Source organism: Littorina saxatilis, linkage group LG9, assembly GCF_037325665.1.
Source record: "Littorina saxatilis isolate snail1 linkage group LG9, US_GU_Lsax_2.0, whole genome shotgun sequence".
NCBI classification, from domain to species: domain Eukaryota; kingdom Metazoa; phylum Mollusca; class Gastropoda; order Littorinimorpha; family Littorinidae; genus Littorina; species Littorina saxatilis.
Window position 1 is genome coordinate 66,248,332 of NC_090253.1, and position 27,074 is coordinate 66,275,405.

The 27,074-nt window shown below is 42.1% G+C and overlaps 2 protein-coding genes and 2 long non-coding RNA genes across 4 annotated transcripts in view; 3 read left to right on the plus strand and 1 right to left on the minus strand.

Annotated features, from left to right (window-relative positions):
* LOC138976864 (uncharacterized) overlaps nucleotides 1-3,159 on the minus strand; it is a 4,338-nt gene extending 1,179 nt beyond the window's left edge. The window contains exons 1-4 of the long non-coding RNA XR_011459197.1: nucleotides 3,019-3,159; nucleotides 2,573-2,734; nucleotides 2,075-2,212; nucleotides 1,328-1,485 (exon numbers count right to left, since the gene is read on the minus strand). This is a non-coding gene — a long non-coding RNA (uncharacterized lncRNA). The remainder of the gene's footprint in view (nucleotides 1-1,327; nucleotides 1,486-2,074; nucleotides 2,213-2,572; nucleotides 2,735-3,018) is intronic.
* The window catches only part of LOC138976869 (THO complex subunit 5 homolog), a 103,497-nt gene that overhangs the window by 43,310 nt on the left and 33,113 nt on the right, over nucleotides 1-27,074 (plus strand). The gene's annotated exons all lie outside the window — the stretch shown is intronic.
* Nucleotides 3,322-5,930, plus strand: LOC138976865 (uncharacterized). Its single transcript, XR_011459198.1, has 3 exons — nucleotides 3,322-3,461; nucleotides 4,040-4,132; nucleotides 4,792-5,930. It is a non-coding gene; the product is annotated as an uncharacterized lncRNA (long non-coding RNA).
* Nucleotides 11,719-12,561, plus strand: LOC138977332 (uncharacterized). Its single transcript, XM_070350232.1, has one exon. The coding sequence runs from the start codon at nucleotides 11,719-11,721 to the stop codon at nucleotides 12,559-12,561; it is 843 nt and encodes a 280-aa protein (XP_070206333.1).

The following is a 27,074-nucleotide window of genomic DNA, read 5'->3' on the forward strand; positions in this document are numbered from 1 at the left end:
GGATAGAGAAGGAAAAATGGTTCTTAGTCAATGGCTGGGATTACACACACACACACACACACACACACACACACACACACACACACACACTAACAGACACATACACTAACAAAAACATACACTTACAAACACACATTAGCAGTAACAAACACATACAATACATGTACTAAGAAACACACCCAGGTATACACACATACACACAGACACACAGGCGCGCATACACACACACACACAGGCGCAAGTCCACATATATATGCAAAATCAAAAGTCTCAGCCCAATTTGTAACAAGAGAGAAAGAGAGAGAGAGAGAGAGTGTGTGTGTGTGTGTGTGTGTGTGTGTGTGTGTGTGTGTGTGTGTGTGTGTGTGTGTGTGTATGTTGCAAGCATTACACAACTGATATTGAAATTAAGCACCACAGGAAAAAACAAGTCGCGTAAGGCGAAAATACATTTAGTCAAGTAGCTGTCGAACTCACAGAATGAAACTGAACGCAATGCAACGCAGCAAGACCGTATACTCGTAGCATTGTCAGTCCACCGCTCACGGTAAAGGCAGTGAAATTGACAAGAAGAGCGGTTTAGTAGTTGCGCTGAGGATAGCACGCTTTTCTGTATCTCTCTTCGTTTTAACTTTCTGAGCGTGTTTTTAATCCAAACATATCATATCTATATGTTTTTGGAATCAGGAACCGACAAGGAATAAGATGAAAGTGTTTTTAAATTGATTTCAAAAATTTAATTTTCATATTAATTGTTATATATATATATATTTAATTTTCAGAGCTTGTTTTTAATCCAAATATAACATATTTATATGTTTTTGGAATCAGCAAATGTTGGAGAATAAGATGAACGTAAATTTGGATCGTTTTATAAAAATTTTTTTTTTTTTACAATTTTCAGATTTTTAATGACCAAAGTCATTAATTAATTTTTAAGCCACCAAGCTGAAATGCAATACCGAAGTCCGGGCTTCGTCGAACATTACTTGACAAAAATTTCAACCAATTTGGTTGAAAAATGAGGGCGTGACAGTGCCGCCTCAACTTTCACGAAATGCCGGATATGACGTCATCAAAGACATTTATCAAAAAAATGAAAAAAACGTATGGGGATATCATTCCCAGGAACTCTCATGTCAAATTTCATAAAGATCAGTCCAGTAGTTTAGTCTGAATCGCTCTACACACACACACACACACAGACAGACACACACACACACGTACACCACGACCCTCGTCTCGATTCCCCCCTCTACGTTAAAACATTTAGTCAAAACTTGACTAAATGTAAAAAAGACGACACTGAGTTAAACAATTCCCTTACTGGTCAACAGTGTGAACTTTCAGCACAGACAATGGAAACTTCGATGTTTTTCCCCCTTCTGATTGAATGACTTTGGTACAATCATCTGTCATCAATGAACTCATCATTCTTCCCACCAGTCCAGACACCTTCCCACCAATTGCAGACTTGTTTGTTATCTGAGCGAATAAAAGTCAATATAAATACATGTCATGTGCACAGGAATGAGAACAAGGATTCTCAGTTAGGCAACAAACAAAAAATAGGTGTGGTTACGGTAACATAGCCAAAATAAAATAGGGTAGGAAGGTAGGCAATCACTTTTTTTTTGTTTTAACTTTTTTTTCTAACGTGTACAAATTAAACCTAGTTGACAGGGAAATAAGTGTGCGACTCGGGCGCTTTCGCTTTCATTGCGTTTTCTGCACTCGTTTATTTGGGTTTTTTTGGTTGTTTTTTGACAAATGTAATAAAAAGTTATAGGGTCGGCCCAAAAAAATAGGGTAGGTCGGGTTACCGTAACCACACCTATTTTTTTTTTAGGCCTTATCACAAAAACAAAAACAAAAACAAACAAGCACAGAATGACAACATGTTTTCCTAAATTTTATTAAACTTAAAGACAGAAAAGTTCATCATACCAGTCCATCACTGAAACAGAAACGGTTGATATATGAATTTATATGAGTGTGTGTGTGTGGGTGGGGGGGTGGGTGGGTTGTGGGTCTGTTGCAAGCAATAATTATACATGTACCAAATTGTACTCACTGTTTTCAAAGCTGATAATTGTAAACCTTGATGGGTTGTCCCCTTCCAACTGCATGCTTTGGTACAGCCATCCTTCAGACTGTGGCCCCCTCCCATTGCCACCTCTCTCTCTCCGATTGTAGACAGGATTTTTTTCATCTGAAAGAAATAATGTCCAATTAATACGAATTTGCACAAAGGACTGGAAACAGAATTGAAAGTAATTCTGATTTAACCAACAAATTTACAAAAGCACATTGATAGATTATTTTCCCTAATATGTTCCAACAGACAGTTGAGTAATTACAGGTCACCAGAAAGGTCCACCACTGAAACAGGTACAGTTCAAATTGGAGTTTGTGTGTGTATGTACATGTGGAAAGGGGTGGGGTGGGATGGGGGATGCGTGTGTACATGTGAGTGTGTGTTTTGCAAGCATTACACAACTGATTATATAATAATTACACAACAAATTGTTCTGTCAGTTACATTGAAAACTCATTTAAAAAACCCACTTACTGTTTTCCAATGCAAACCTTCAGCTTGTTTAAGAATGGAAATTGGTTTTGCCTTTTCCCATCCAAATGCGATGAACGGCCATGCCATCAATCAGCTCACTGTTCTTTTGACCAGTTAAGGCACCTCCCCACCAAATGCAGACAGTTTTTTTGTGGTATAAATCTGAAAGAATAAAAGCTATTTATTATGCACAACAGAATCATAAAAGGATTCTTAGTTAAAATCACCATTTCAGGCAACAACAACAATAAAGAAAAACAGCAAACACCTAAACACACACACGGTGACACAAACACACACACACACACACCTAAGAAACAAAGCAAACTTTTTAGTCTCATCAGTCATGTATTCCAAGAGATAAAAAATACATCTGATCTAGTCTCAATAAATAATTAGCAAATCTATCTTCCAAGTTCCATGGCATAGGCAATACGAATACTCACTCAAAGTTTGTAAAAATCTTGAAACCAGTCCAGTTATGTCTTGCGCCTTCGGTCTTAGTATTGGACTGTCCAGTCTGGTTCGTTTCTGTTGGTGTATCATAGTGCTCTTGCAAAGTTCTGCCAGTGCCAGTTCCCAATCTTCCTCCATCAGCACAACTTGCCGTTACGTCCTTCGATAACTAGAAACGAAAATTCTGAGTGACCTCCCTTGATCGCCAAGGGACATTACTCTCAGTCTCAAACTTTTCACTGTGGAACTGGAATCGAAATTAAAAAAAGTTTCTGTAACAGTTTTTAACACGCTAGCAACTTCAAAGTCAGTGTGACTGCTGATACATGTATAAGATAACATGCTACACTTCAGCATATCAGGAATACACACTACAGATCTTGTGACGCTGAGGCGAATGGCAAATGGAACTTTCAGCACTGAAGAAATTCAGGTAATGTTGTGATTCACGATCCGTTGGCATTGTGATTGTTGACTTATTTTTCATACGAGTCACAAATATCAAAGCAATATCATGCATAACGATTGGAAAGGTGGATTTCTCTCTCTTTCTTTCCTGCCTTCTGTCTCTTTCTTTCTCTGTTTCAGTCTCTCTCTGTGTCTTTCTGTCTCTAGACTCTCTCTGTTACTCTCTCTCTCTCTCTCTCTCTCTCTCTCTCTCTCTCTCTCTCTCTCTTTCTCTCTCAATCTGAAAATTTCTCTCTCTCTCTCTCTCAATCTGATACTTTCCACACATGTGCACCCAGGGCACTTACTGTTCAATCTTACAGCTTCAGGTCAAATGCATTACTGTACAGTAAATATTATCTCAGGAGAGGCATGGGGAGTAATTTTCGAAAATGATCTATTCAAAGACACTTAAAACAAGGTTTGATTGACAACTGCTCTCTCCCTCCCCCCCTTCCCCCCATTCCCACTCTCTATCTCTCTGTCTTCATTAACAAGTAAAGATTTGAGTGTGTTTAGACTATTGTAATTAATGCAATTCACACATCAATGCTTTCATTGCAGGGTGGGAGGAATTACCATGAGGATGGAACAGAAAGCATTCACAGGGATGTAAACTACAAGGTACAACCCCGACATTCTGGCTGTTGAGGCCAAGTAAGTGTGTGTCACTGTGTGTGTCACTGTGTGTGTCACTGTGTGTGTGTGTGTGTGTGTGTGTGTGTTTGCAGGTAAAATCCTTGTTTAACGCTAAGATGAATGTTCCAGCAGTCATATTATTATATAACAGAAAATCATATTTGAGAGAAGGCAGTGTTATTGTCAGGCCTCAGCATAGGGTCATTGATACATGTAATTCTTGGCTGGTCGGCCATCACATCATTTCGACATGCAGGAGGTCTTCTGACAGAACAATTTGTTGTAGCTGGGACATCTTTACCTATACATATTTTTAGTCAAGGTCCAACTGACATTCCATTGTCTTAGTCTGGGGAACATTTTTGGGAAGGTGTTCTGTGTGTGTGTAGGTGGGGTGGGGGTGGACGGGTGGGTAGGGCTGTTGTCCGTGCCAGGCAGCATTGACATAGAGCATTTCATTCAAACACAGAATGATGCTATCAAAGTTAGCAAATTCACAGAAGTAAATTCAACAATATTGGCATAATGCAAAGACAATTTAAACCTTATTTACCTTCAGTTCTATGTTCAGCAAAGAACACCAACAAAGAAGACATAATTATAGTGTTTACACTGAAGTTCTCAAATAACACTGAATTCTTTATGTTTTAAGATTGTTGCATTCTTTGTCTTTGCAGGTGTCATAGCATGTGGAGCAGATCTTCAAAGTCGCCTATTGCAGACATATCATCGTCTGCACTGGTTGTATCAACAACTTTTTCCATGGCTACTGCTGCAGATTTAACAAATATATCGTCTGCTGCAAACTTAACAACTTCTGTGTCTGCTCCTGCTTAAAATTCAACAATTCTTGTTGACTGGTGCTGCTGCAAAGTGAATGACTTCTTTGTTTGCTGCTGCAGATTTAACAAGTATATCGTCTGCTGCAAATTCAACAACTTTTTTGTCTGCTGCTGCTCCTGCTGCAAACTCAACAACTTCTGTGTCTGCTCCTGCTTAAAATTCAACAATTCTTGTTGTCTGGAGCTGCTGCAAAGTGAATGACTTCTTTGTGTGCTGCTGCAGATTTAACAAATATATCGTCTGCTGTAAATTCAACAACTTCTTTGTCTGCTGCAGATACTACACATTCAACAACTTCTGTGTCTGCTCCTGCTTCAAATTCAACAATTCTTTTTATCTCCTGCTGCAAAGTGAGCGACTTCTTCCTCTGCTGGTGGTGTTGCAAATAACCTCATATTTCCTTGTCTCTTGTGGCATCATTTTGGATGTATAATATATATATCTGCAAAGAACTTTTTAAACCCAAAAGATGGAATAGAATTGGTAAATTTCTAGGTACAGAACCTAAAAGTGTGGTATATATCCAAACTCACTTCTAGAAACTTTAGAACTGATTCAACTTTTGACATTTTTATCATGGTTTTATTTTTTATTTTTTATATTGTGGAAATATCAAGGAATGATGAATAAATGTTTACAACATATTGTCAAAACATGTTTCTAATGGTTTTATTTATTTTTCTTGTTTTGTTTTATGTTAGCATGTACACTCTTTGGCTCAAAATATGAGACCTGGCCAGTACCATCCTTGCAATGAGACAGAGATAAAAAAATCAAAAAATCAACAGCCTGCATGCTCTCCGGATTAAGTAATACAACAAGATCATATAGCGTTAGCTGCAAAGTTAACCGTTCTCACCAAAAACCTTTTTCAAACTTTGATTTGACTTTACATGTTGGTGTTTGCTTGTCTTTTTTTAACATGGTTTTTAGCTACATATATAACACTACAACAACAGCAGACAGAAAAGACTATGGGAAATGCATCTTCAAATAAGAAAAAAAATTTAAAAAGCAAAATAAAAAATTAAATAAAATTATTTTCCTTATGATTTGTTTGATTATGTTTTTTGGGGGGTTCTTTTTAATGTTTGCACTCCACGTGAAAAATACGTTCAAACAGCCATTGTATTATACTTTTATTTTGGTCAAATTGATATTAGCGGTAAACGTTAAATTAACGTTAATTTAACGTTATATTATGGTTTTATTTTGGTTGAATTAACGTTAAATGTTAACGTTAATTTAACGTTTATCTTGATGAGCAAACTAACCTAAATCTAACGTTAATTTAAGGTTAGCCATAAAACATGAAATAAACGTTAGCCATAAAACATAAAACTAACGTTAATTTAACGTTACATTATTGTAATTTTTTTAATTATTTTTTTTTACAAATAAATTTTTTTGAAACGTTTGTTTTTGATATAATATGTCAATTTTATTTTTTTCAAAAAAAAAAATTTTCACATTTTTTTTTTGTTGCTTGTTATTGTTAATGTCAATGTTACCACCACAACAATAACAACATTTTTTTTTTTGTTGTTTTTTTTGCTTTTGCTTTGATTTTGAACGGTTATGTGTCAACGTTTATTTAACGTTTTTTTAACGTTTCAGTGCAAACCGGTTTTTTTGTGTTTTCGGGCAAACGTTAAATTAACGTTTGAAATTGGTTTGATTTTGAACGGTTATGTGCCAACGTTAATTTAACGTTATTTTAACGTTTCAATGCAAACCGTTTTATATTGGTTTTCAGGCAAACGTTAAATTAACGTTTAAAAATGGTTTGATATTGAACGGTTATGTGTAAACGTTTATTTAACGTTATTCTAACGTTTCAGTGCAAACCGTTTTATATTGGTTTTCAGGCAAACGTTAAATTAACGTTTAAAAATGGTTTGATATTGAACGGTTATGTGTAAACGTTTATTTAACGTTATTTTAACGTTTCAATGCAAACCGTTTTATATTGGTTTTCAGGCAAACGTTAAATTAACGTTTAAAAAAGGTTTGCCATGAAAACCGTTTGCTTGCTAACGTTAATTTAACGTTAATTTAACGTTTGCTTTAGAACCGTTTTTCTGCTAACGTTAATTTAACGTTAATTTAACGTTTAATGCTAACCGTAAACCAAAATCTAACCATGCAAACGTTAAATTAACGTTAAATTAACGTTAGCATGCTATCAGGGACTAGTAGTAGTACCCCAGCCTAACGAAGTTGGAGGGGGGTATACTGGATTCACTTTGTCCATCTGTCTGTGTGTATGTCTGTATGTATATGGAACAATATTTTGATACAATGATACTAAATCTTTAGTGATATTGATATTTATACCCCAGCCCAATGAAGTTGGAGGGGGTATACTGGATTCACTTTGTCCGTCTGTCTGTGTGTATGTCTGTATGTAAATGGAACAATATTTTGATACAATGATACTAAATCTTAAGTGAAATTGATATTTATACCCCCGCCCAATGAATACAAACTCAACAAGTAATACGTTTCATACATTGAACATGTCTTCTTTATTGTTCTCAACTCAAAATTCAAACTAGATGTCCAAAGACAAAAATTATTTATAATCTTCAAAAATGTAATGATTCTTCTTGAGTATTCCCAACTCAAAATTCTAATTACAGGTTTAAAGGGACACATAGAAACTTTTGATTTTCCCTCTTTGCCATGCTTAGGTGGCTAGGTCACCAAAATGGATCGAAAGGCATGGCAAAGAGGGAAAATGGAAGCTAATTTTTGCCCCTTTAAAGACGAAAGGCACAACAAATAATTTTCACAAATGAAACTTTTATTTTTTTTTATGAACTAAAATTCAAGTGGAGAGGGGATGAGAGACGTGAGGAGATGGCCGGGGTTGAGAGATGGGTGGGGAGTCTGGGCTATACAGTTCTTGCACGCGAGACAATATACTTCTTTTTTTGTGTGTGTGGGGGGGTATTTTGTTTATCAACTCTCTCTCTCTCTCTCTCTCTCTCCCTCTCTATTCTCTCTCTCACTCTCTCTCTCTCCGCTCTCTCTCACACACTCTCTCTCCATCAAGATGACTCTCTCTCTCTCTCTCTCCCTCTCCTCTCTCCGCTCTCTCTCTCTCTCGCACTCTCTCTCTCCCTCTCTTCTCTCTCCCTCTCTTCTCTCTCTCTGTGAATATTTTTGTCATCCTAAATATTGGGGGGGGGGGGGGCAGCAGCTGCCCCCCCTCCCCCCAGTTTCCGACGCCAGTGCACTGAGTACATACGCACACACACACCACACATACACACACATGAAAGCTAAATTTATTAGCACATCTCTGTTTTCAGTGACACTTGGGTTTTTTATTTCACAGCAACCACCAGAATTTTGTATATGAATTATTCAAATGGTTTGATAAAGTGTCAGTTGATATGAACAAACCTCCCCCACCCCCTACACCTAAAAAAAAAGGGAGTGGAGAGACGGATCAACTCAAACACACATCTGAAGCTGTCGCGCACACAGAAGACGGATCAACTCAAACACACTTCGTTGGGCAGGGGTATACATATTGTTCCATATCTGACTACATTTCACGGGTTTGTTTGTTTGTTTATTTGTTGCTTAACGTCCAGCCGACTACGCAGAGCCATATAAGGACGAGGAAGGGGGGGATGAAGGGGGCCACTTGTCAAGCGATTCCTGTTTACAAATGCACTAACCCATTACGTGTGTCCCAGCAGGCTTTAGTAAAACTAAATTAATACCTACTGGAAGATTACCAGTTTCCAGTATGTTAAAATAGGCTTAACCTATCTACTGCTGGACTTACATCAGAACACTAACAGATTAAACTATACATGAATCGCGAGACAAGCGGCAAGAGAAGAGATTTTTGGAAAAAATACAGGTGAATGAGCAAGAAGGCAGAAAAAAGAAAAGAATTCATGAAGAAAAAGAGAGCATGACAGGAAAGAGGAACCAAAAATCTACCTAACAGCAAACTAGAAAGCTCCTGCGGTTCCAAAAACAGGAGGGGCCTTTAATTTCATAACCGCAGTGCCCCACTGCGGGAATTTCACGGGTGAAGCAAGTTTACCTTTAGTAGAGTTTCAGAACAATCATGTAAATTAGTAAGCTTTCAGAACAATCACGTATGAGGGCTTACATGATTACGATGAAATAAATAGTAGACTTTCAGAACAATCATGTAATAGTCACTTTTCAGAACAATCACGCGTAACAAACGTACTCACGTTAGAAGACGAACATGGCGACGTTTCGACCTATGGGTTTTCTTCAGACACGAAAAGACTAGTACACACAAAAAAGAAGAAGAACTTGAAGACTTTTCTTTCTTTATTTGGTGTTTAACGTCGTTTTCAACCACGAAGGTTATATCGCGACGGGGAAAGTACGGACACGACTGTCAACTAGTCTCGGCCCGCTCAAAATAACAATGACCGAGACTTTCAGTACTTCCTTCGCGTGACGTCTAACCCTCTTACGTCATAATGTGACGTCTTCAAATGACGAAATGTTAAAGTTTCTACCACAGACATACACACGCACGCACACACACACACACACACACACACACACACACACACACGCACAGACAGACAAAGTTACGATCGCATAGGCTACACTTACGTGAGCCAAAAATGGTCAATGGCCTACGTGACTTTGCTTTTGACTTTGAGCAAATCGAGATTGGTTTGGGTTGTAAATCACACAGGCACGCACGCACGCACGCACGCACGCACGCACGCACGCACTGACACACACACACACACACACACACACACTGCACACACACACACACACACACACACACACACAGGGGCGGCACTCTTACCGTAACGGTATATTTGAACGTTTGCATCATATATTTGGAATCTCGGACATGCTACATTCCGCTTCTTAGTATCATCATACTGCATAGAAGAGCTTTTACTGCAACAATACATTGAGAACAGTCAACTTGTACAAGTCGCGTAAGGCGAAAATACAACATGTAGTCAAGCTGTCGAACTCACAGAATGAAATTGAACGCACTGCAATTTTTCAGCAAGACCGTATGTACTCGTAGCATCGTCAGTCCACCGCTCGTGGCAAAGGCAGTGAAAATGACAAAAAGAGCGGGGTAGTAGTTGCGCTGAGAAGGATAGCACGCTTTTCTGTACCTCTCTTCGTTTGAACTTTCTGAGCGTGTTTTTAATCCAAACATATCATATCTATATGTTTTTGGAATCAGGAACCGACAAGGAATAAGATGAAAGTGTTTTGAAATTGATTTCAAAAATTTAATTTTGATCATAATTTTTATATTTTTAATTTTTAGAGCTTGTTTTTAATCCGAATACTGTGTACTCTACAGTCTCTGGCTCATCTGCTTGCGTGTACACACCAAGGGGGATAAGGCACTAGCAGGTCTTCACATAAGTTAAAAATTATCCATCCTTAACCCACCTGGAATTCAAACCCACGTCCTTCCCAATAGGAGGCCAATGTTTTATCCACTAGGACAGAGACCCCTCTCGGGTTGAACTCAATCTGAATTAGAATATTGTTGATAATCATTCACTTCTATTCCTTTAACCTATTATCTGACTGACTGTAACAGTGGGTCAGATGACAAAAAACGCCTAGACTAGTATGTCTAGGTTCAAGACTACTATTATTACAAGGTATAGTCACGCTGACGTCATATGGTATTGTTAAATAACTTTAAAACCCTCTTATGCTGACTGACACTTTGTTTTTAATAGGCTGTGTGTTTGAAAAATCACAAACATTTTAAATTGGTTAACACATATGGGTAGAATTGAAAGAAAATAAGCCATTTTTAATGTTCATAAATGAAATGGTTAAGCTGACCTTTTTGGCTGAGTGCCGTTGAAGTTGCTTCCCTGTTTGGAACTATTTTCAAGGGAAATAACTCAGTCTCCTGCAGCTTGTTGTGAGAGAGGAATGCATTGGCAGCTTATTACAGATGCACACAGATCTTGTGTCAGCGCATGCAGGTAGCTGCATGATTCAGTCAGACAAAACACTTTGTGTCTACCTGAGGTTTGAACACATTTCAGGTTGTCTGAAGGAAATTTTTACCTTCACTGAATCATTTTTTTTTGTTTTGTTTTTTTTTGGTCTTGAGACCTCAAAACTTGACAAGAGTAATGGTCAAGTAAAACAAATAGTATTCTGATGACCAACAGATGGCGGACGAGTAAGGACACGCCTGTTTGGCTCTCTCCCGTGTAAATGTTAGTTTGGTCGAGTTCTGTGGTGTTGTGACAGGTGTGGTCTGTTGGATAGACATGTGATGATCTCAGCGCTTTGTAACTTCAAGTAGGTGATAATATGCTTGTGATTTGCTTGTGATTTGCCGCATAATGTGAAGATTTTTGACATTTCCTTGTGAGTCTGTTGTCATTTTGCATCGACCGGAGCATGTCCCCCGTGCTATTACTCATGACATCTTGTGCTGCTATACGTCTTTGCACGTGCTGATGTGTGAGGTGTGACAATCGTCTTTCGCCTTTCTCGTGTTCTCATGACACAGGCGCCAGGAGAAGTATTTTAAGTTCTCAGAGGGATCTGTCTGTATTAGGTGTCTGTTTTGTGTGTGCCACAGGTACCAAACATAAATTGTGGACATTTCTAAAGCGAGACTGTCTGCGAGACTGTCTACATTACGCGTACGCGTAGTTCTGAGCTGCTATTAACTTGGACTTTTTGCAATATTTTTCTCGACATTGCCGTCGACAGTGGTTACCAAGAGTGTGTCGATGTCTAAGCGCTTAGCCTCACCGCTGCAAGACCTTGAGAAGCGGCCGTGCCCCAGTGACAGTTTATCGGACCCGGACGAGACGATCATCACCTGTTCCAACGAGCTGGCTTCGAGTACACCAAAGCCAAAGGGGAAGATGAGCCAAGAAGACCAACTGAAGGAAAAGATCACGACCTTCCTGTCCGATCCAGACATACTTAAAGTCTTGTCCAAAGCTGTGGCATCCCAGGTTATCGCTGAGTTTCGCAAGGAGCTAGGCGACCTCAAGACGGAAGTTGCACATTACCGTGCGGAGGTGGAGAAACGCGACTCAGAGATTGTCCAGCTCCGGGAGAAAATGGATGACTTGGAACAATACAGTAGACGGAACTGCATCCGAATCAACAACATCCCGGAGATAGACAAAGAAGACACCGACATTGTTGTTAAGGCTGTTGGGAAGTCTGTCGGCGTTGACCTTACTGACGCGATGATAGACAGATCTCATAGAGTCGGTAGGAGACCTGGCCCAGGAGAAACATACAACAGAGCGATCATATGCAAGTTCACTTCGTTCAGGTTCAAGCTCTCTCTTATGAGGAACAAGAAGAACTTGTCCCAGACCGACCCCAGGAAGATCTTTCCTGATCGTGCTTGGCCAGCTGCCCGGACGCCCACCCCAAAGCTCTTCATCAATGACGATCTGACTCAGGCTCGGTCAGAATTAGCCGCCAAAGCCAGACAACTGAAAAGGGAGAAAAAACTCGAAGACACCTGGGTGCGAGATGGTGTAGTTTTTGCTAAGCAAGGCAGTGCAGTTTCGAGAGTCACTACCATGCGAGGCCTCCTCGCTCTTCTGTAACTGTATATATATATGTGTTACCTAACAATCAGCTTGCTTCCAGTGCTGTGTTCCAGACTTTTCTTCCCTGAATTTAATGAGGTAGCAACCGTTTATAGTAACAGAATATGGAATTGATTTACATATGTTCTACTGATGCTTCTCATTGATACTTGGAATATACATTCAAACGTGATATACAATAATATTAAGTTGCTACTATTGATGATACATTGGCAACGAAAACATGTGCCTATTGGTGGTATTGCCTGTCGCACGAGCCTTGGTATGCAGTTATCACCGATGTAGAGCAACGTGACGGTATTCAGCACAGAAACTCTGTCTTTGTAACTGTCCCGTGCCTTGAGTGATGTTGACCTACTTGTCGCATCAGCCGTGCCATGTGTGTGACTGGTGCGAGTGTGTAAAAACAGGCCATATCAGTAACCAAAACAGAAATATGTCACTCCAGTCCGCGTGCTCGCCTGTTTCAACCCCCCCCCCCTCTTGTTTCCTGGTATGTTGAAATGAGAGAGAGCCAATGGCCATATGCCTAAAAGGTTTCGTTTGAAGCGTTTATTTATAATTATTATCTTTTGATTTGTTTCGTACTTGTTTACATTTTCCCGATCAATAATTTTCTTGTTCTCTTTGTTGGTGTTGTTTGTGGTGATTGTCTTGTTATTTTATTCTTATTTCACTCTCATCCTGAGACATTGTCAGATGATGTTGTTATTCTCTTTTCCTTTCTCACTCATCCACTATTGTAGCATTGAATATGAATTAGTTTTTCCCGGTTGTATCATTCTGAGCGCGGCACTGACGTGGTACCACCTCCTGGCCTCTGACTGGTTTGAAATCTTGCAAAGAGCTGTGACGTAATGAGTGGATGTAGTCTTCAACAGTTCAGGGCCAGGATTGGGGGCTACTCCGGTGTCGCAGTCAAACTATCGACGCATAAACTTTATTTTATGAATATCAGAAATGTTAATTCATGTCTAGTTCTTTTGTTGTACGGGTCAAGAGGCTTGTCGCTAGCCCTCTTATTGTTCTTGATATTAAACGATGCCAGTTTTTCACACCATTTGAGTCGTCGAAGTCGATGTTGTAACAACGGTTTGAAAAATAAGACGAACTTTTCTAATGTCCTCGTCAGTACATTGATGTTTGCGAACATGCTTTTCTGTTTCATATGTTTGTGTTTGTTGCTGCTTTGTGGGGATGTGGAACCAAACCCTGGACCAGTTCTTGATAGAGAACAAGGCATATCTATTGTTCATATTAATGTGCGAAGCCTTAAGAACAAAATATTTCATTTGCAGGCCGAATTAGGACGTTTCGATATTATTACTGTATCAGAAACGTGGTTGTCCACAGATGTTGATAATGAAGATATTAATCTGAATGGTTTTCATCCACCAATAAGATGCGATAGGCCTGGTGATGCTCATGGGGGTGTGGCGGTGTATGTGAAGAGTGATTTGATATGCAAACCCAGATACGATTTGGGCATACCTTCTCTAGAGGCGGTATGGGTGGAAACCAAAATCGACCAGGAGACCCTTCTTGTTGGTACTTTTTATAGACCACCAGATGCTAATGTAAATTACTGGGACTTGATTGATGAATCATTTCAGTCAGCATCAAGGACACCACATAAATTGATAATACTTGGCGACTGATTTTAATGCTGATTGTATGAACAACCCTCCGCCTCACCTTCAACGATTATTAAATGTTAATAGTTTGTTTCAAATCGTGACAGAACCAACACGAATTACAGAACATTCATCCACTCTTATTGACTTGATATTAACCCCATGTCCAGACATGATAGATGCAGTTGATATTTTCCCTCCAGTTTGCAGTGACCATTCTTGCCCGTATGTTAAAATAAAGAAAACAGTTAATTTAAAACGTTCATTCAAGCGCACCATTTATAATTATTCAAAACTCAATATTGGGAAATTTGTAGATGATTTGCTAAATCTAGATTGGCCTGAGGTTGTTAACTTAGAACCACTGGATGCAGCAGTCGAATCATTTACGGATATACTAATGACTACTGCCAAGCACTGTATGCCTGTAAAAACAGTTGTGATAAATGAACGAGATGCCCCATGGATAACCGAGGGAATTAAAAAGTTGATAAGGAAAAAACAAATAATACACAGTTTAGCTAAACGTTTAGATTCTATGTGGTGTTGGGCGTTATTCAGACGCATTCGAAACATTTTAGTAGACAAAATTCGTAAAAGAAAAGAAGAATATGATATTGAATTGGATGATAGAATAAATTCGCAAATACATTTTGGTAACAAAGATTGGTGGAAGTTAGTAAATAAATTCATGACCAAGAAAGGCCTATCACAGTCAGAAATTCCACCAATTGACAATAACGGAATTATTTGTTATTCTGATGAGGAGAAAGCAGAAGTATTTAATACATTTTTTGTTAACCAATCTTGTGTTGATGATGAAGATGATCCTTTTCCAACCCTGTCAGAGCACCCAGGATCCGCTCCTCCACTTATTATTACTACTGACATGGTTTCTGAAATTATTAAATCCCTTGACCAAAACAAGGCAGTTGGTCCCGATCTTGTTCATAACAAGATTCTTAAAGCAGCCGTAGACGTTGTCTCTGATCCACTTTCAAAACTGTTTAGTAGATCATTAGCCGAAGGTAAATTTCCAAAGGCTTGGAAAGTGGCACATGTTACCCCAGTTTACAAGAAAGGCGAGAAGTCACTATGCACAAATTATCGCCCAATATCCTTATTAAGCTGTATCGGTAAAGTAATGGAAAAATGTATTCAAACTCATATGTTTACGTATTTGACAGATCATAATTTACTGACAGTATCTCAGTCAGGCTTTATTCCAGGTGACTCAACTGTCTTTCAACTTCTTGGTATATATGACGATTTGTGTCAATCTTTGGACAAGCAATGTACATCACAAGCAATATTTTTTGATATTTCCAAAGCGTTCGATAGAGTATGGCATCGTGGTCTGATTTATAAATTATACGCAATAGGTATAAGAGATATGTTATTAGAATGGATTAAAGATTATTTGTCTGATAGAACTCAAGCTGTAGTTATAAAAGGTTGCATGTCAAATTACCGCTGTGTTCATTCTGGTGTCCCTCAAGGGTCAGTCTTGGGCCCACTTCTGTTTCTTGTTTATATTAATGACATTGTTGTTGATATTAAATCAATAATTAAATTATTTGCCGACGACACGAGTATGTACGTGTCCCTCGATAATACACTTGAACGCACTGAAATTTTGAATTCTGATGCACAACAGATAATGCAATGGGCAAAAAATTGGAAAGTTAATTTTAATCAGTCCAAAACTGAATTATTGACTGTCTCTACTAGAAGACAACCGGAAACATTGCCGCTAAAATTTGGCGAAGAGATATTAATTGAAACCACTGTTCATAAACATTTGGGCGTGTATCTGCAAAATGACTGTAAATGGAATCATCATGTACACTCTATAGTTGTTAAAGCTCGTATTTTAGTTGCATGTTTGCGTTCCTATAAATATCGGCTCAGTCGCAAGGCACTAGAAATGATGTATAAGGCTTTTATTCTTCCTCATTTTGACTATGCAGATGTAATATGGGATAATTGCAATGCAATGTTGGCAGTTGAACTTGAAAAAATGCACCTAGATGCTATTAGAACTATTATCGGAGCTGTTCGTGGAACAAGCCATCAAAAACTTTACAATGAGTCAGGTTTTACAACACTGCAAGAACGGCGCAGAAAACATAAATTGATCGTTTATTTTAAATTAGTTAATGGTCTAGCGCCAGTGTACTTACTTGATTACTTACCATCTCTCATTTCAGCAGTAAATCCGTACCACCGACGCAAACCATATGATAGGCAAATGTTTCGATGTAGAACTGAATTATATAAGCATTCCTTTTTTCCTTCTGCAACATCTTTATGGAATGAATTACCTGATCATATAAAACAAACGAATTCAATTGGTTGTTTTAAAAGATTTTTGTCCAGAGATGACCCTCTAATTCCCCCGTATGTCTACTCTAAAGTTCGAAAAGCAGAAATCATTCATTGTAAATTAAGATTAGAGATAAGCGATTTAAATGCAGATATGTTTAAAAGACATTTGACAAATGATGTTTTCTGCAGGTGTGGTTTTCATGTTGAAAATTGTGAACACTTTTTATTTGACTGTCCATTGTACACGAATGTTAGAGCAACCACTATTGATACTCTACCAGATAATAATAATATTACTGTTTTGTGTGCTATGTACGGTAATAGTGACAAGTCCTTGGCTGAAAACACAGCGCTGTTTTATCAGATTCAGAAATTTATATTAGACAGCAAACGTTTTTGTTAACACCATATGTTTAGTCATTTTGTTACTAGAGCATTGAATTGATCTATAGTGGATGCAATATCTCTCTCTCTCTCTCTCTCTCTCTCTCTCTCTCTCTCTCTCTCTCTCTCTCTCTCTCTCTCTCTCTCCCTGTATCTGATTGTCCTCTGTGTCTCTATGTGTGTGTCTGTGTGTGTGTGTGTGTGTGTGTGTGTGTGTGTGTGTGCACGTGTGTGTGTGCACGTGTGTGTGTGCACGTGTGTGTGTGCACGTGTGTGTGTGTGAGTGTGCGTTGTGTGTGTGTGAGATTTCCGTACCACTGTTGCTATAGTTATCGTTGTTGTTGTTTTTGTTTTCATTTGTTTAAATATCATGCATTTACAATATTGTCCGCCACATTACTCGTTTGTTTCTAAGAGCACATTTATAAGTTTATCTTGTTGTGCTCCCTTAATTACAATTTTCAATTACGGCTTTGTATTTATGCAACTGAATAAAACTGTTTAAACCAAAGAAAGAAAGAAATTCTGGTTGAAAAGCTTTACTTGGTGGACAATTCGGATGTTGCAGTAGGCCACAAGTAGAGCTTCCTTCAACTTCAGCCTGGTTATGGTCACATAATAATAATAATAATAATAATAATAATAATAATAATAATAATAATAAATAACTTTTCTATAGCGCGAGTCCCATCAATTGGCTTCAGGCGCTTTACAAATTCATTATAGAATAAACTAGCACAAATCAACAAGCATACAAAGCATACATTTAACTGAGACATAACACCAAGATCCCAAGCACTAAGCAAAACTTAGCGTACAATGTTAAAAGTACACACACACACACACACACACACACACACACACACACACACACACACACACACACACACACACGCACGCACGCGCACAAAGATACCATTGACAAATAGACCATAAAGCACATGCAGGGTAGAGAGTTCCAAAACAGAATAGAGTTGTGGAGAGTCTACTCAGGCTAAGCAAAGGCTTTACGAAACAGGTATGTTTTGAGTTGTGTTTTGAAGGAGGAAAGGCTGCTGGAGTCACGGATAGAACTTGGAAGCGAGTTCCAGACGGTCGGAATCTGGTACAGTGGTCGCCGCTTAATAAAGCCACTTCTGGACCGACGAAAAATGGCTTTAATAAGCGGCGGATTTATTAACCGGCGGTCCAGGAATACGTCATTTTCGAAAGAAAAACAAATCTTCTCTTTTGTTTACGTCACTCAGTCACTTTCTTTCGTCATTTACACTTGTTTGAATCTAAACAAAACTTCACGAAGGATGTGGAACTTTTGTTTTAATTATGTACATGTACGTGTACTTTGATCACTTCGGTACATCAATAATTTCACTGTCACCGTCACGAATCATTACTCGGCAGAGAAGAACGATTTTATGAGTGTTTGTTTGTTGGTCGTCTTCCACATCAGAACAAAATAATGTGAGTTTTAGTCACAAACTACGTGATTTCTCTGAGAAAACTGGCTTTAATAAGCGGCGGGTTGGTTTTATTAACCGGCTTTTTCTAATACATAAGATATAGTGAAAAATCCGGACCGTCTGAAATCGGCTTTTATAAGCGGCTGGCTCTATTAACCGCGGTTTTATTAAGCGGCGTCCACTGTACCTAAAGGTTCTTTCACCGAAGGTCTTGGTTCGAAAATTTTATAAGTAAATTTTGATTTGATTAATATACTTACCCGACTCACATTTAGCATTAACTTCAGATTAATAGCTTGGACACTGAACTACGCTTCACCCCTAAAGGGGAAGCAACCCCTTAAAAAAGAACGGCCTTGACCCAAACCAAGTTAACAAGAGTCAAGGTCATACCGCTCTCGCGACCTATCACGCGAGACCCACCCGGCGCCATGTTAGAACGTCACTCCTACTGAAATGATCTGTTCTTTTTTATGGAAACCCTAAGCGGGGTAGGCGGGAGGGTATTAACGATGTGAGTCGGGTAAGTATATTAATCAAATCAAAATTTACTTATAAAATTTTCGATTAAATTACATATCTTAACCCGACTCACATTTAGCAGATTGCTAATGTAGGTGGCGGGTACTTACTCTATGATCTTGGAAGAACCTGTCCTGCGGCTACCACAGCCGGTAAGGAGTTGGTCCCATCTTGCCGCGTACTTGCAATGTCACGCAAGTAAAAATTTATGAAGACGTCTTCAGACGCCCAATACGCAGAGTCAAGTACTTCAGACAGCCTTCCTGACTGTAGTACGGCCAAAGACGAGGCCCAGGCTCTCGCCTCATGAGTACGTGCAGACGACATGGGGAGAACGGACTGCCCCCCCCCCCCCCCCCCCCTTTTCCTTTCTGCCACCACTCATATGCTTGTTTTATGAGTGTGGCGATCCACCTAGCCAAAGTCACCCGTGACAAGTCCCTGTTCCGAGCAGTATTGAGTGAGATAAACAGAAGTCTCTGTTCCTTAGCTCTTAACGGAGCAGTCCTAGACAAATAGCTGCTAAGTGTTCGCACTGGACAATTTGTCATGTCAGGGTCACCTGGTGCTAGTATAGTGGACAAAGACGGAATCCTGATAACGGGAGCAGGATGGTGAGGCTTTTGATTTTTTGCTAAGAAATCGGGTCTAAAACGAAGTGAGATAGAACCATCACTCTCAACAGAGATGTCTTTTGGAAGACCTGAGAGCGCGTGTACTTCGCTGCTCCGTCTAGCTGTAGCCAGTAAAGTGAGCAGAAGAGCTTTACGTGTAAGATTATGGAGACTTGCCAAATGTAAAGGTTCAAAATCCGAAGATCTCAAGAAGTTCAAAACTAAAAACAGATCCCAGGCTGGGACTGGAGTCTTTGTCTTAACAAAATCCAATGCAGCGCCTCTTAACACGCTTGCAATAACTCCACCCAGGGAAATAGTGCGACCTAATTGCTTTAAGGTGGACGAAATCGCTGATCTCCTGACCTTAAGAGATGATGGGGACTTGCCTTGGGAGGCCAACCAAGACAAATGATTAGCTACCTGCATTGACCGAGGGGATGTAGCTTCGACCCCATTATCTGCGCACCATGCTACCCATGCAGACCAGTGTGATGTGTAAACAGAACTAGTAGACTGTCTGTGAGCCTTTTGAACCAGATCTAAAGTCCCTTCGGAAGCACCTGAGCGACGCAAAGATTTTCTCACAGTCTCCACGCGTGAAGCCGCAGAGCCTGCGGATTCTCGTGAAGAACGCCCGTGCGTGGTTGTAGCAGATCTCCCCTCTCTAGGTTTAGCGGAATAGGAGGACCTACTGTGAGACGAAGCAGGTCCGGAAACCAATGTTGGCTTGTCCACATTGGAGCCACCAGAATGAGAGACGGGCGTTCCATCTCGGCCTTTCTGAGTACCCTGCCCAGCAGTTGAAACGGAGGGAAGGCGTACGCCGTGAGATCCGACCAGTTGATCTCCAGAGCGTTTGTCTTCCAAGCTTCCGGATCGGGAAACGGGGAGACAAATACCGGTAGTCTCCGGGAAAACCTCGTAGCGAACAGATCGACTACAGGCTTTTCGACCTGAACCCACAATCTCTGAAGTGCATGGTGGGTGATCGTCCACTCCGTGTGCAACACACTGGACGAACGGCTGAGAGCATCGGCTAGAACGTTGAGCCGACCTGGTAAGAACTTCGCCGACAGAGTGATCCGATGTTGAGCACACCACCGCAGAATCTGACAAGTTCTGACTGAGAGTGTTTGCGACCGTGAACCGCCCTGCTTGTTCACATAAGCCGCTACCGTGGTGTTGTCGGTATGTAGCCGAACATGCTTTCCGACAACGGCAGGGAAGAAGCTCCGAAGCCCCAAAAAGGCTGCCTCCAACTCCAACACATTTATGTGAGACTGGGCTTGACTCTCGGGCCAAGTCCCCGAGGCCGTGAGCTGTGCAAGATGAGCACCCCAGCCTAACTGAGACGCATCTGTGAACATGTCGACCTCCGGAGGAGGAAGCACAATCGGAACTCCCAGAAACAAGTCTGCTTGCAACCACTGATTTGTGGTCTGTCGAATCCAGCTGTGTATCTGAACAGAGACATCCCAGCCCTGGTAAGCCGGATTCCACTCCGAGCTGAGTGCAGCCTGAAACGGCCTTTTGCAAACTCTCCCCAGCGGAATGAGAGTGGCCATAGATTCCATCTGTCCTAGGGCCGACGCCAAGACCCTGGCCTTGGCCTGCTTCTGTGACCTGAGAGACCTGAGAAGGACTTGGAGCTTGTTGACTCTTCTCAGGGAGGGACGGACTGACCATGCCACCGTATCGAATGTCATCCCTAGGTACGTGAAGTTTTGAGACGGTATCAGCTCTGATTTGCTCTGGTTGATCTGAAAACCTAGATCGTTTGCCTGATCCAACACTGCCTGCGTGTGAAGACTGCAAGACTGCTGGCTCTGATTTAGGACGAGCCAATCGTCTAAATATGCACGCAGACGAATGCCTTTTTGCCTGACCAGGGAACAAAGTTGTCGTGTCACCATTGTGAAGACCCAAGGGGCCAGAGACAAGCCGAAGGGGAGAGCCCTGAACTGATAGATCTCTGTTGCCCATCGAAATCTGAGCCACTTTCGATCTGACGGATGCATGAGTATATGAAAATACGCATCCGTCAGATCGATTGATGTTGCCCAATCCCCTGGTCTGAGTGTCTCCCGAACGGAAAAGGGAGTCTCCATGGTAAACCGAATCTCCCGGAGGAATTTGTTCAATGGGGACAGGTCTAAGACTGGACGCCACCCTCCCGAACTCTTTGGGACTACGAATATCCTCCCGTAAAAACCCGGGGAGTTGTGGTCTGAAACAACTTCCACTGCTTCCTTTTGAAGAAGAGCAGCGATTTCCGACTGAATTGTGGCCTTTGCCTCTGGTTTTGCCGGAAACTTGAATGCAGGAGGTGTTCTGGTAAGAGGCGCTTTCTGCTCTTTCCAGAGCAGCCTGAACCCCGAACGTACTATCCCCACAATCCACTGACTGTTTACATGCTGTAACCAGTAGTGAAGGGCCCGGGAGGGGCCGCCCGCCACCAAAAGGGTGGGGGCTGTGGGGATGAGTAGCTCGGGGCCTCGTCATTGGGGGTTAGGTTTTCGACCCGACCCCCTAGCATTGCCGAAAGACGGCTTCTTCTTGGGGTAAGGAGCGCCCCTGCCTCTACCCCTAAAAGAGGACTGTGAATGCTGAGAGCCGCGTCCCCGATTAGCAGAAGAGAAAGACGCTTTAGGTGGACCCTGCTGTTTGGCCTGAGGCTTAGCGAGACCATGTTGGGCAAGCTTTGCGATCGCTAAGTCCCTAGCGTTTTGTGTTTGTTTGTCAAGCGCGTCAAGTGAAGGTTGACCGAGCAAAGACCCCTCTGTGAAAGGAGAGACCTTGAGCAAGTCCAAAGTAGACTTGTCTTGAATTCTAGAGCCAGACAAGAAAGCGTCTCTGCGCGTGAAAACCGCATGTGCGTACAACCGTGCCGCGACTGACATTTGTTCGGCTGAAACCTTAGCCAAAGAGGCCAGGAGTATGGGAACGTCTTTCACGCTAGCGTCGTTTCGAAATTCGAAAGGATCCAACGACACCGCGATCGACCGAGAAAGAGATCTAAGAAGTGTCTCTGAAAGAGACGCAAGTTCCAACGAGTATCTTCCCGTCTCCTCCAAACCAATCAATGCACCTTCGGAGTAAGTGCAAGGTTTGTCAAAACGATAGACATCCTCTCTGAGGTTCGCCAACTCCGGAGTGACCGGAAGCGGTGCACTCGGCAAAGCGTAAGTCTCAATAAGGCTGTGGTGACGACGGGAGAGAGTAAACTTGCGTGCATGAAACGAAGTGCTCGCCTTCCGTAACTGGCCTGAGGCAAGCCATGGCTGAGCAGCATCAGGCGCCTGACCGTGTGCAGTCAGTAAAGGCACAGTATCCACAGGCAAGCTATTCTCAGAACCCGAAGTTCTAGCCAGCACCTTGGAAAGTTCGTAAGCAACAGAAGGAGACTCGCTAAAACGATATCCCTGAACTTCCTTTAAGGCAGGGCGGAAATCACCCACCGCTGAGGGTGGTGGTGCCGCAAAGCTCGTCGTAGCTGTCACCCCTTCAGCGAAGTACTTGGCAGACACCTGAGCTGCAGTAACCATAGCTGGTTTAAGTTTGAGTGACAACTTGACATCGACTTCCTCCTCAGACAGTGAGTGAGAATCATCGAACTCCGAATCTGCTGTGGCTGGACCGTGAAAGTCACTGTGACTAGCTGCGTCACTAAAACGATCCACCACAGGCGAGGCTGATTGCAAAACGGAAGAACCGTGCAAAGCCTGCCCGAAAGCAGCATCCTGCCCAGAGGGAGGAAGTTGAGACTTGTTTACATTCACCGGAGACATACCAGTCTGCCTGTGAGTAACACTGTCTCGTTGTCCGGTGTCGACCCCCCGTGAGTTCCGCTTGCTAAGAGCGATAGCCTCTGGGAAAGTCGAACTTTCACCCCCCGGCCGTGGCGGGGGGGCTACTAGTTCCGGCCCAACTTGTTGTCCGGTGTCGACCCCCCGAGTTCCGCTTGCTAAGAGCGATAGCCTCCGGGGAGTCGTACTTTCACCCCCCGGCCGTGGCGGGGGGGCTACTAGTTCCGGCCTAACATGAACACTTTCACCAGAGAACCTGGCTACCGGTGAACTTGACAAACCTGAAGAGCGTGAAACCGCCCCTTGAACGAAGTAATCACCCTGCTCTGCGTGCACGTCGGCCGACGTGATAGTGCATGAAGGCGGAACCTTAGCGTAAGCCAGCGAAGCCACTCCGCCCACTCCCGCTGGGAGCGAGTGCAACTCCTTACGAGTAGCATGCAAATCAGCTGCAAACTGCTGTTGTTGTGCAAACATGTTATTCATATTGACAGAAAACTTCTCAAAAAGGGAGGAAAAATCATCTTTCGCACGAGTCTTGTCTTTACCACTACGTCTCTTCTTGGCTGAAGGAGCCTTACTTTTAGCTTCTTTCAGTACAGGCATGACTGGGCTATCGGGGTCCGAAATATTAACGGACATGGTAGTTTGCGAAACTGGATCATGAACCGAGACGGTAGTACTTTTGCCTGTCTCTTTATGTGTGACCTTACTAGGCGAACACTCAGCAGCCATTTGCCTAGTCTGAGGCTTCTTTCTCTCTTTGTCAGCCATGCTGACGAAAACAAACAGTCTAAGAAACGTAAACACGAAACAGACTGCAAAACGGAGAAAGACACAAACAAACAGGAGCCGAACAAATTAGAAAGAGCTCACCCAATCTTGCTTAGGCAGGGACCTGTAGAACGGGGTGAAAAAACTGCTTGAAAAACAGTAGTAGGCTGAAAGCCTTTAGCGTAGCTGTGAAAACACGTCCGAGCTGATCGGAGGCTGAAGTAGGAGTGACGTTCTAACATGGCGCCGGGTGGGTCTCGCGTGATAGGTCGCGAGAGCGGTATGACCTTGACTCTTGTTAACTTGGTTTGGGTCAAGGCCGTTCTTTTTTAAGGGGTTGCTTCCCCTTTAGGGGTGAAGCGTAGTTCAGTGTCCAAGCTATTAATCTGAAGTTAATGCTAAATGTGAGTCGGGTTAAGATATGTAATTTAACCTGGTTTTGGGGATGCGAAGGAGTTTTTCACATGCAAGAATGTCTGTGCTGATTTGCTTGAAGTTTGCCAAAATTGTCCTTCTGGGATTAGGATTTGGTAATCTGTTCTCAGTCTCCTTTCTGAAATGTGATTCAAATTCTTTGAAGAAGCCTAGAATGGGTTCCCTCACTCTAACCAAAGAGCCAAGCTTGTACTCTTTGAGGGATATCAGAGAAGGACTTTCTTCTTCTGAAGGGCTTGTAGTAAATTGTCCTTTACACCCCGAACAACCAATGTCTAGTTTGCCGACGTTCCTAACTACAGAACCAGCAATGTAGTGCACTATGTCTGACTCTATATCTGAAAGGACTGGAAGTTCGGCACTTTCAGTGGCTGAGAGTGAGACACTTATTTGTGCTGAACCGAGAGGAGATGGGCCTTCACTGGCAAAGCTTGTGCCTGTGTTGAGATCGATTCCGTGCTCTCCGTCAGGCTGACAGTTTGCTCCAGCACGGATGGTTTTGTCAAGCAGTTCCGAAGTTGAGAAAGAACAGGCCACGCACCGCAATGCATTCACGTAAGATGTCAGCGAGGGATGGTCATTGAAGCCATTGTATCCACGAATTTGACTATTAGTCTGGGGACTCGTGGCAGGATACTGCATATCATTGAACAAAGCACCAAAATTGGCATACATATACCTTTTTACATTCTCTATCGAATAAGAGGATGACACAACTGATCGGAAAAGGTCATGACCTTCAAACCTATACTATTCATAAAAAGAAACGTATCAATTCTAAAAGTCTATATACTGCCAGTTTCTGTCAGAATCAGGTTTGCAAAATAAGAAAAAGAAAGCCCTTTAGTATTCCTAATGGCATGAGAGGATGACAATTTGATTAAATCATCACGATTATACTCGTCATAAAAAATAAAGCATCATTTCCTAAAATCGCACACAAAATTAGCAAGTTAGTAAAAGTGCAAAACAGAGCAAGAACACATCCTTTTTAGTATCCCCTGCGACAATTAAACATACAAAAGCACGCAGTCTCAAGTTCACAGTGAAAGAAATACATCTTTCACCAAATTGTAAACTTGGTTTCGGGGCGCGTGTTGTTCGTTTTACTCGCGAAAAGAGAAACGATGCCTACGCGACATCTTCTCAAACTTTCGCAAAACAGCAATGTTTGATGGATCCATATCTGCTTATCAGAGTAAACAATGTATCCATTGGAAAGGTAACAAGGTCACTAAATCGCTTGACACGCATTTTGAGTGATCATGAGCTTGATATCACTTACCTCACTTTCCCGCAAACAACAATACAGAACTTCCGTCTATCTCGATGTTTATGAGGCCTGGATGTCACTTCTGTAGCATGAGCCGCCACAGGAGCACATGACTTCCTTCTGCCTTGTTCTGAGGTATAAAAGAAGGCCAGTATATATATGGCCAGCGGCTATGTCAACCATGCCAATGACAGACATTCGGCTCTCCTGCCAGGAAGCCAAACTGCTACTAGCCAAGCTAAAAAGAGAGGAAAGAGAGCAGACTCTGTCACAAACATGTGAAGAGAGAGGATGGATACACCTCCCCTACAATAGGAAAGGGCACCACCTCCCACTCCCCCCGAGACCCATGAGCCTGTTGCGTCGCTTGCGCACGGTCAGCAGCCGCATCTACTGGGACAAGGCAGTCTGTCAGTGTGGCAAGACTGGACACCTCACACACGTGTTTGAAGGTTGTGACACTCTCCAGGAAGAGATGGCTAGTCTCATCCGCTACAGAAGGGAGAATGCCCTCAGTCCGGGAGACTTTCTCCGCCCACACCCATCACTCGGAGAGATACCGATGATGGTCTTGGTCACCAATCTGTTCACCTCAACTGTTGCGAGCTGGTTCTAGTGTGCTTGCAGCAGATCCAGCACAGCACAGATCCACTTCTGGAATCTTAAGCTAAATGTGTCTCGAGACACACATTTTGTAGTCCTGGCATCCTGAAAGGCAGAGGCCCCAACCTACAGGTTTGCTTCCATACCAAAAACGCCTCCTGAGACACGGGAACGTGGGAGCAGAGGCAACAGCTCCGCTTGAACCTCAGAAACCAAATGTGCCTCCATACACACAGATCCCTTAGACGGCCGAGGCTGTGGCCTTTAAGGTTCTCTTGTACCAAACCGCCTCCTGACTCTGCATCAGATTGCTTGCGTTGGCATCTGCTTACATAGACCCACATTAAGTCACCACCGAGTGGTAGACACAGACGACATTTGGTAGCACTGACTGCCAGCTCCACGGTAATGCGTACCCCTAGCGCGGCTCTGGTTGGGTGGGAATGTTCTGAGCAAAACACTATGTGTTACTCCATACCCCCCGCCCTCCATGGAACTTCTTGACCCCAACATATTGGGTGGGGAGTTTGCCCAGTCGGTAGAGGCGCTGGCTTTAAAACCGGTTGTTACTATCAGCGTGGGTTCAACCCCCAAGTTCGGCGCGAGATGTGTGTCCCAGAGTCAACTTTGCGCAGACTCTCCTCGGTGTCCGAACACCCCCCGTGTGCACGCAT

Excerpts from the sequence above, each read along its gene's own strand:
- LOC138977332 (XM_070350232.1), top strand. The coding sequence starts at position 11,719 with ATGTCTAAGCGCTTAGCCTCACCGCTGCAAGACCTTGAGAAGCGGCCG.